The following is an 11,164-nucleotide window of genomic DNA, read 5'->3' on the forward strand; positions in this document are numbered from 1 at the left end:
ATAAATTAACAAGTGAAGTACACTAATCAGCGAAATACACACCAGGGGAGGCTGGTTAGCATCTGAAAGACTCTAATCAAAACCTTCCTCCAAGGGGGCTGTAGCAACAGCAGTTTAGTTAATGAGCATTATAGATGTTAGGAAGTATTCCAGTGCTGAAAGGAATGGTGTGTAGACTAGTTAGAACCTTCCTAAAGGCACTGCCACTCTTTCATGAGCAGGCTGTGTAACCCTAGACAGCTAATAACCAGAACCACCCCAGGGTTTAGGAATCTGAGCAAGCCCTGCACCCAGCTCATTAACACAGACAGGATTTTGCCCTAAGACTGGGTTAGCTAAATTCTGTGAATTTTGAACGGTTTTTCAATGCAAGATGTTGTCAGATGTATAAAAGGACAGAGTTGGGACTCATCAAGATTACAAGTTAAACAGACTTTGTTTTGTTATCTTTGCCCCCTGAACCCAAACAGGACCCTGTGGAAGCTCCTGGGCATGGAAGCCTTTCCCTGTCCCCCCTTGCTTGTAGGGAACAGACTCCAGCCTCCATGACCTTCCCTGAGCTCCAAAGGGTAGGTTCCAACAGTTGCTAGTCAGGGAAGGGAGGCAATGAAGAGGCAAGGGAGGGGCAGCCAAGAAACAGCAGCGCAGATTCGGGGCAGGGCCCTGGTTCTGCCTCAAGGGTCACACAGAACAGGGTCTCTGAGCTCTTAACAGAACAAACCCCCCAGTAAATGGAAGATATCAGCAATCCTCATTCCAGAGAAGACCACCTTTAGGAACCAGAAAAACTCATCAGAAGACCACCTGAGAACAGGTCAAAGGCATTGCAGGCTCTGCACACACCTCACCCTTGAACAACTGCTGTAAAACCCCTCACCAAATCCTCCAGGGTTGGGACACGCAGTTTTGAGAGGCAGGAGCCCACTGTGTCCCCTTTCGCCTGGCAAAGCAATAAAACTATTCTTTTCTATTTCACCCAAAACTATGTCTCTGAGATTTGATTCAGCACCAGTGCACAGAGGCTGAGTTTTTGACATCACTCCTAATAAAGACACTTGTGGCAGAATTAGGTCTCAGACTTGTTTTCATAGTAAAATTTTATGACCTAATGGTGATGATACAATAATAACATTAACAACAACAGTACCAGCACATACTATGTAATGGGCACCCTTCCAACTGTTTTACACTTATTAATTCAACTTTCAAAATGATAAACATTGACAAAGAAACATTATGAAATGAAATTAAGCTACAGTCAAAAAAAGATGTAAAATAGAGATGATATGTAAATTCCCATTTTTCAGTAAACCCACAAGAAGAGGTGAGAGTATTAACGTGGCTAATATCACTAATTCTTTAAGGTCCTTCTGGTGGCATTACTAATCTAAAGCAGGGCTAGATAGAAGATGCTACAGAAACCCTCAAGAAATTTGGCACTTGTGGGAAAAAGCAAAGTGGAAAACCGAGAAGAGTAGACAAATGAGCCCCAGAAGGTAAGTCACCCCCTAGGAAACTGACATAGTGTAACAGGAAAGAGTTACAGAAGGAAGGCTGACACCCCAGCGTGTACCATCTTGGATTTTGTATGTTTCTCTAATTCTGGACTGCCGAGTCACTACAGCTGGAAGGGGTTTATCACTAGCCTAATTTTCGAAAAGCCAGCTCTCCTCACTGATGAAATTAAAGCGTGGGATTGAAACCTCTAACATCTCTCTTCTCTGTCAAACGTTTTGTCTATATGATTCTGTCTCACTTAAAGATGAAGCTGACTTCACTATCAGCTAATAATCACTAATACTCTGATCAGTTTAAATTTCAGATAACAGAGTAGAGCACTATTCCCAGAATCAATAACATCTGAAATCACTGAGGTTACTGCTAAACAGGTGAAAACTCCATTTTTTGGCTAAAATTAAGAGAAAGGGATTTTCTTATCCTATCAATGAAAACAGCTTTATTTTTTCTGCATATATAACAATTCATGTTATTTTTTAAAAAAGATGGAAACAGAGCAAAGAAATCTGAGATAATCACTACTAACAAATTATTATTCTTTTACATATCTCTTTATGGACATGAGAAATGTATACTGAACTATTTTCAGGTTCAGTACTTTCCATATTTTAAGGTGGCCTAGCCAAGGCACCATTCTGGAAGAAGATAGGGATCAATTTTGAAAGTGTAACAATGCAGTAAAAAAGTGAAGAACCCAACTTGCAAAAACAAAACAAAAAATATTTAACTACTTGGAATTAGGGTTTTTTGGTTTTTGCAACTAGGTAACTACCTCACTGTATTTTCTACTTTTATTAATTCAAAGAAATTAACTCTACTAAGAGTGAGAGTAGATGATGATCTAATTAAATGAACTCTTCATTACTTCTTTCTTCGACAACCAGACCACTTAACATGCACCAAATGACACACCTAAGCTTCCACTTCAGGATTACAAAGATGGTCACTGAATTGCCTTACCACTGTGATCCAGGACAAAGTCATCTTGGGCATAACGGAATTTTTCAGGTCCACATGCAATAAAAACATCATCATCACCAAAAAAGTCTTGCAGACAAGTAACCTACAAAACAAAAAAAAATATCATGTCCAAGAAGTAAATTAGAAACATTAGAAGTGCAATAAAAGTCAACAAAATTTATATTTTCAAGCCTCACCTATAATAGTGAGTTGGAATGAAAAAACTATTTCCAAGCATTTTACTCTTCACAAAGCACTTTCACACACCGTCTCCTGACCTCAGAACAACAAAATGAGGGGCTCGTAGCTGGCACCAATATTCCTGTTTCACAGGCGAAGTGAAAGGCATCCACAGGAGCCTCAGTGATGTATTCCAGGTTTCCCTTAACAGGGGGCAACGCTGGGGCCAATGGAGCTCCCAGTCTACTCGTCTACACTTCCTCTCTCCTAGCGGCTCCACATCCCAGCCACGTCATCTCGGGTGTGGCCCCTCTGTATCTCCGGCACAGTGTGCCTTAGGTTGTCACGAGGATTGATGTTCGAAAACCTCTCGGAATGAGTGCCAGGCATGTAAGTACAATGCGTTAATGCTCATCTCTGCCACCATCATTGGAATCAGAGGGAGACTTGTCATAAAGCTAATGAGGGCCCTTCCAAGGACCTGTACTTAAACAGTCTTAACTTCACATTCTTTTATTCAACCCTCCCCGACACAGTGTAAGTTTCAGATTCCATGGAACTTGACCCAGCCCAGGGAGCACATTTATCCATTCATCCAAGTGGTGACAAGAAGAACCATCTTCTAGGATTTTGGATGCAGACAGGATCCACTCTCACCTGTTTTATAATGGGATGTATATGATTTCTTTTTCAAAAAAGTACTCCTCTCCCAATAATAATATAAAGTTTTTAAAAAGTAATAAAGTTTAATAAAGTTTCTAGTACTTGGAAAAGTTGTGCTATCTCAGGAATTCCTTGTCTTTCTGATCACTACTTAGCTTTTTATTTGAAAAAAAAAATTTTTTTTTTTTTCATTGCAGAGTTAAAATAAAAATGCTCTAGAGAGAAGACAGTGAACTAGACACAGTACATGGAACAAAGACACTGCTCCAGTCACTCCAATTCTCAGCAAGCAAGATGTGTCTTCTGCACCTCACTGAAATCCGCCCAGGCAGCCGCGCTTTAGTCAGTTTGGTAAATTTCCACAGACAAGGCAGCTTCAAAGACAGAAACTTACTCTCACAGCTCTGGAAGCTGGAAGGCTGAGATCAGGGTGCCAGCGTGGTGGGGTTCCAGTAAGAACCCTCTTGCCGGTTCGCTCACACGGCGGGGTGCAGGGAAGACACAGGAGGGAGCAGCTCTCTCCTGTCTCTTCTCATAAGGGTGCGAATACCTTCCATGGGGCTCCTCCCTAATGACTTCACCCAACCCTGCTGATCTCCCAAAGGGCCCCACCTCCTAACACCATCACACTGAAGCCAAGAAGAAGCCCGTGGGGGTCCGGGACACAGAAGACTTTCTGTCTCCCGTTTTCTTGTTTGTAGGGAACAGAATGCCCCTGAGTTTCAAAGGGCAGATTCCAACAGTTGCTAATCAAGGAAGGAGCAGCTAAAAAGCCACCTGAGGCCAAGTGAAAGTGACCAGAGAGGCTCATCAGGTGACTGCCATGTTCAGTCGCTCAGTCGAGTCCGACACTTTGCGACCCCATGGACTGCAGCATGCCAGGCTTCCCTGTCCTTCAGTATCTCCCGGAGCTTGCTCAAACTCATGTCCATCAGGTAAGTGATGCCATCCAACCATCTTATCCTCTGTCACCCTCTTCTCCATCTGCCATCAATCTTTCTCAGCATCAGGGTCTTTTCAAATAAGTCAGTTCTTCATATCAGGTGGTCAAAGTATTGGAGCTTTGGCTTCAGCATCAGTCCTTCCAAAAAAATTCAGGATTGATTTCCTTTAGGACTGACTGGTTTGCTATCCCTGCTGTGCAAGGGACTCTCAAGATGCTTCTCCAGCACCACAGTTTGAAATCATCAATTCTTCAGCACTCAGCCTTCTTCACAATCCAACTCTCACACCCATACATGACTACAGGAAACACCACAGCTTTGACTATCTGGACCTTTATCAGCAAAGTGATATCTCTACTTCTTAATAAACTATCTAAAATAAAGGAAAGAAATAGAAATAGCCATGAAATAGAGGAAAACAATAGAATGGGAAAGACTAGAGATCTCTTCAAGAAAATCAGCTATACCAAGAGAATCTTTCATGCAAAGATGGGCACAATAACGGACAGAAATGGTATGGATCTAACAGAAGCTGCTGCTGCTGCTAAGTCACTTCAGTCAGAAGCAGAAGATACTAAAAAGAGGTGGCAAGAATACAAAATACTGTACAAAAAAGGTCTTAATGACCCAGATAACCACGATGGTGTGATCACTCACCTACAGCCAGACATTCTGAAGTGTAAAGTCAAGTGGGCCTTATGAAGCATCACTACGAACAAAGCTAGTGGAGGTGACAGAATTCGAGCTGAGCTATTTCAAATCCTGAAAGTGATGCTGCTTGAGAATACTCAAACCAGCACACAGTTGCACTCATCTCACATGCTAGCAAAGTAATGCCCAATATTCTCCAAGCTAGGCTTCAACAGTATGTGAATCAAGAAGTTTCAGATGTTCAAGCTGGATTTAGAAAAGGCAGAGGAAGCAGAGATCAAATTGCCAACATCCACTGGATCATAGAAAAAACAAGAGAAATTCCAGAAAAACACCTGCTTTATTGACTATGCCAAAGCCTTTGACTGTGTGGATCACAGTAAACTGTGGAAAATTCTTCAAGAGATAGGAATACCAGACCACCTAACCTGCCTGCTGAGGAATCTGTATGCAGGTCAAGAAGCAACAGTTAGAACTGGACATGGAACAACGGACTGGTTCCAAATTGGGAAAGGAGACCAACAAGGCTGTTTATTTTCACCCTGTTTATTTAACTTACATTCAGAGTACATCATGCGAAATGCCAGGCTGGATGAAGCACAAGTTGGAATCAAAACTGCCAGGAGAAATATCAACAACCTCAGATATGCAATGATACCACTCTAATGGCAGAAAACGAAGAGGAACTAAAGACCCTCTTGATGAAAGTGAAAGGGGAGAGTGAAAAAGTTGATTTAACATTGAGAAAACTAAGATCATGGTATCCGGTCCTATCACTTTATGGCAAATACATGGAGGAAAAAGTGGAAACAGTGACAAACTTTATTTTCTTGTGCTCCAAAATCACTGCAGATGGTGAGTGCAGCCATGAAATTAAAAGACGCTTACTCCTTGGAAAGAAAGTTATGTCCAACCTAGATAGCGTATTGAAAAGCAGAGGCATTACTTTGCCAACAAACGTCCATCTAGTTAAAGCTATGGTTTTTCCAGTGGTCATGTATGGATGTGAGAGTTGGACCATAAAGAAAGCTGAGTGCTGAAGAATTGATGCTTTCAAACTGTGGTGCTGGAGAAGACTCTTGAGAGCCCCTTGCCCAGCAGGGAGATCAAACAAGTCAATCCTAAAGGAAATCAGAACTGGAATATTCATTGGAAGGACTGATGCTGAAGCTCCAATACTTTGGCCACCTGATGTGAAGAACTGACTCCTTAGAAAAGACTCTGACGCTGGGAAAGATTTTAGGTAGGAGGAGAAGGGGGCAACAGACGATGAGATGGTTGGATGAGTTTGAACAAGCTCCAGGAGTTGGTGATGGACAGGAAGCATAGCATGCTGCAGGCCATGGGTTCGGAAAGATTTGGACAGGACTGAGCGGCTGAACTGAACTGAGGCCCTGCACACACCCGAATCAGCCACCCCACCCTTGCTATAAAACTCCCCATCAAATCATCCTGGGTGAGGATTCATAGTTTTTCAGGGCAGGAGCCTGCTGTGGTCCCCTTTGCCTGGCAAGGCAATAAAGCTATTCTTTTCTACTTTACCTAAAACTCTGTCTCTGAGGTTCACTTTGGTACTGGTGCACAGAGGCTCAGTTTTCGGCATCAACTTCACCAAGCTTTCAGCATCAACAGTGGGGATTAGGATTCCAATATATGAATCTTGGAGAGACACCAACATGCCATTCATAACAGAAGAATAACATTCTTCACCTTTCCTGTAAAACCTGCTTCTCTTCCCCTCAGCTGGTGATCACATGCATCCTTTGTCCATGCTAGAATCCTGGGACTCATCCTTTCCTCCCTTCATCATCAACCCCTCAGATCATTTGTCCTTCCTACCCCTTGGTTCAGCTCTCACTGTTTCTTGCCTGGGCACCTGCCGTTGTCAAGCAACAGGTTTCTAATTTCAGTCTTCACTGCTCCCCTAGCTCCAGTCATCACTGTTCTCACAGATGTGGAAATAAATGAAGACCGTGTTGGTATATGCAGTCTCTTACTGTATGATGATTTAGTCACTAAGTCGTGTCCATCTCTTGCAACCCCATAGACTGTAGCTTGCCAGACTCCTCTGTCCATGGGATTCTCCAGGCAAGAATACCAGAGTGGGTTGCCATTTCCTTCTCCAGGGTATCTTCCCAACCCAGGAATCAAACCCAGGTCTCCTGCCTTGCAGGCAGATTCTTTACCGACTGAGCTATGGTATAGGGGTGCCCATGAGACAGGAAAGGGGCGGGGCACAACCTTTAAAAGAATGACATAGCCTGAGGACATAGACCGATTAGAATCAAACAGATCCAAGACCTGCATGAGCCAGCTTCCACTAGACCTTAAGCCTCATTTATACATGCATTATAACACATCAGCAAGGTAAACGGCACACCCACGAGGCGCCTTGACGGTTCCAAGGCTGACCATAAAGTCAAAGGGTGGGCGGTGGCCCAACTCCTGGAAAACCCCACCTCTTCCCAGAAAACCCCACCTCTTCCCCTAAAAGAGCTGGAATACTCCTCCTACTCATTAGCCTACGAAATTACCTACGCCTATAAAAACTGACAACCCCATACCCTGGGGACTATCTTGCCTTATGAGATGACCCATACTCTGTGGAGTATGCTTCTTTCCTGAATAAACCTTCTTTCACTTTACTAAGGCTTGCTATTGAATTCTTTCCTTTGTGAAGCCAGGAACCCACACTTGGCAACCACCCCAGGAACTCAGATGTGACCTGGGATGTGACGATTCTCCAGCGACCCACTCTTTCCTGGAATACCCACACTACACACAGGGCTCACTGACCTCCTTCCCTGACTAGATGATGATCCTTCACAGGGCACACAAGATGGGCCCTGCCCAGGCCTTCAACCCTTGACTCTGCACACTCGCTCCTTACCCAAACCAGGATGACGGAAGGGTCACTACCCGTAGAGTCCAGTGATTCTTTTTTGTTAAACAGCTTTATTGAAGCATAATTCACAAACCATACAATTCACTCATTTAAAGCATACAATCCAATGATTTTTACTGTATTCAGAGTTCTGCAACCGTCACCATAACGTAAGAACACTGTCATGACCTATAAAGAATCCTCCCCAGGGCCCATTAGCATCGACTCCCCATGTCTGCATCTCCTCACTCCCAAGAACCTATAATCTGCTTTCAGTCTGTATGGATTTGCCTATTCTGGACATTTTATCTAAACCAAGTCATACAATATGAAACATTTTGCAAGTATCTTCTGCCACTGAGCACGTTTTCAAGGTTCATCATGTTGTAGCAGGTATTACTACTTCATTCCTTTCTACAGGTAATATTTGGCTGCATGGATACACCACACTTTGTTTATCCACTCACCAGTTAGTGGACATGTGGGTAATCTCTACTTCAGTGCTGGCTCTTATCAGTATATTTTCCCCCGTGTTGTTTCTCTGCCTGAAGTGACCTTTCTGACCGCCCTTTGGTGCCGTGACCTCCAGGGAGGCAGTGATATTGCCTATCCATTGTTCCCTGGGGTCTAGGAGAGTCCTGGCTCCGGTGGCTGTGTCACACGTGTCTGATGAATGAACTGTGTGGCCTGTTCCTATTGGCACTGAGCTCTCAGGCACTGAGTAACTCCTCTGGAGTGAGTGGCGCCACAGACGCCATCTCCAATGCTACCTCCACCACCATCACTTACGTTTAGGGCTTCGCTTCGGCATCGCTTAACCTCTCAGAATGGTCTCTGTGTATTGTATATGTGTTATCTCATTAACCCCTACAATAACCATCAGGTTGATACCATCATCACTCCTCATTTACAAATGAAAAAAAAAAAAAGCATTCTACAGTGAGCAACTTGCTCACACACAGGTAATGAACAAAGCACAGGGATTTGACACAGGTCCTCCACGTCTACATCTCTGTTTTAAACTTGACTCTATGGTGCAACCCCTCACCTGGAATCCCAGAGTTCGTGTATATACTTTTATAGTTCTTATCACATTCTACCTTGCTTTATAGTTATTTATGTCTCCTAAAGGAAATCATTGACTATGCCAAAGCCTTTGACTGTGTGGATCACAAGAAACTGTGGAAAATTCTGAAAGAGATGGGAATACCAGACCACCTGACCTGCCTCTTGAGAAACCTATATGCAGGTCAGGAAGCAACAGTTAGAACTGGACATGGAACAACAGACTGGTTCCAAATAGGGAAAGGAGTATATCAAGGCTGTATACTGTCACCCTGCTTATTTAACTTATATGCAGAGTACATCATGAGAAACGCTGGGCTGGAAGCAGCACAAGATGGAATCAAAATTGCCAGGAGAAATATCAATAACTTCAGATATGCAGATGACACCACCCTTATGGCAGAAAGTGAAGAGGAATTCAAAAGCCTCTTGATGAAAGTGAAAGTGGAGAGTGAAAAAGTTGGCTTAAAGCTCAACATTCAGAAAACTAAGATCATGGTATCCAGTCCCATCACTTCATGGCAAATAGACAGGGAAACAGTGGAAACAGTGGCAGACTATATTTTTGGGGCTCCAAAATCACTGCACATGGTGATTGCAGCTATGAAATTAAAAGATGCTTACTCCTTGGAAGGAAAGTTATGACCAACCTAGATAGCATATTGAAAAGCAGAGACATTACTTTGCCAAAAAAGGTCCATCTAGTCAAGGCTATGGTTTTTCCAGTGGTCATGTATGGATGTGAGAGTTGGACTGTGAAGAAGGCTGAGTGCCGAAGAATTGATGCTTTTGAACTGTGGTATTGGAGAAGACTCTTGAGAGTCCCTTGGACTGCAAGGAGATCCAACCAGTCCATCCTAAAGGAAATCAGTCCTGGGTGTTCACTGGAAGGACTGATGTTAAAACTGAAACTCCAATACTTTGGCCACCTCATGCGAAGAGTTGACTCATTGGAAAAGACCCTGATGCTGGGAGGGATTGGGGGCAGGAGGAGAAGGGGAACAGAAAATGAGATGGCTGGATGGCATCACCGACTCGATGCACCTGAGTTTGGGTGAACTCCGAGAGTTAGTGATGGACAGGGAGCCTTGGCGTGCTGCAATTCATGGGGTCACAAAGAGTCAGACACTACTGAACGACTGAACTGAAAGGAAATCAGCCCTGAATATTCATTGGAAGGACTGATGCTGAGGCGCTAATACTTTGGGCACCTGATGTGAAGAGCTGACTCATTGGAAAAGACCCTGAGGCTGGAAAGACTGAAAGCGAAAAAAGAAAGGGCCAGCAGAGGATGAGATGGTTAGGTAGCATTGCTGACTCCATGGACATGAATTTGAGCAAACTCTGGGAGACAGTGGACAGAGGATCCCGGCATGCTGCAGTCCTTGGGGTTCCCAAGAGTCAGATGTGACTTAGCAACTGAACAACAGCAACGCCTCTCACATCTCCCTCTATTTTGTTTTTTACACACATATAATTAATAAATGGTTCTTAAATGGAACTGAATTGAGTTTTACTTTCTTGGCCAAATAAACTACTACCAAAGTTTAATCCATTTTTTTTAAAAACAACATTTCACTAGTTTTTGAATCAATTTACAAAATATGACAAGTGAATTTTCTAAAATATACCTGTCTGAATATCTGTTTGAAAAGCAAATTAATTTTACAAGGAACCATTTCATCTGATACTAAATTAGTTGGCATTTGAGTAGAATAAATGCCAAATAATTAAGTTGCCTATTATGTGGAATAAAGGTATTTAACAAGCCTAGGGAATAAAATACATCAAAAAGGTAGTTTATTCCCCCCTCCCTGAGCAGTCCTATTTAATTCTTCCTAATCAACTGTTTAATGATTTCACCTGTCAATATTTGTTTGGCTTTCCAAACATGGTTTGCATAAGATGTTTGCACTCTTTTAATTCAGGTTCTAGCCATTAAATACACATTTGGTTAAACAGTTAAGCAAACCATATAAACTAGCAATTAGGTTCAGATTTACCTAAAATAAGTTACCACTACTCCCCAAAAATGATAGGTGTCATATAAATGATAAAACTGAGATGAACCAGCATGTATTTTGAATAATTCTATTTTATTAAGATATACTCAGGATGCTGACATACCTCATAAAATGTTAAACAACTCCCGTTTCCATTCATTCAACGAATCTGTATTGAGAACTTCAGTACCAGGCATCACACTAGGTGCTACAGAAACATCAGGGGAGGGGGTGCCGGCAAAGAAAGCCTTGCCCTCAGGAAGAAGTGTGAGCTGACACGTGATAAGAATACAGAA

General features: G+C 42.8%; 1 protein-coding gene across 6 annotated transcripts in view; it reads right to left on the reverse strand.

The window, feature by feature from the left end:
- Positions 1–11,164, reverse strand: part of DCLK2 (doublecortin-like kinase 2) — a 186,562-nt gene that overhangs the window by 63,248 nt on the left and 112,150 nt on the right. For all 6 annotated transcript variants that reach the window (XM_010840770.1, XM_010840769.1, XM_010840768.1 and 3 more), the window contains exon 3: positions 2,479–2,581. In XM_010840770.1, the coding sequence (XP_010839072.1) occupies positions 2,479–2,581 (103 nt within the window). The remainder of the gene's footprint in view (positions 1–2,478; positions 2,582–11,164) is intronic.

Source organism: Bison bison, unplaced genomic scaffold (genome assembly GCF_000754665.1).
Source record: "Bison bison bison isolate TAMUID 2011002044 unplaced genomic scaffold, Bison_UMD1.0 scf7180017864146, whole genome shotgun sequence".
NCBI classification, from domain to species: Eukaryota; Metazoa; Chordata; class Mammalia; order Artiodactyla; family Bovidae; genus Bison; species Bison bison.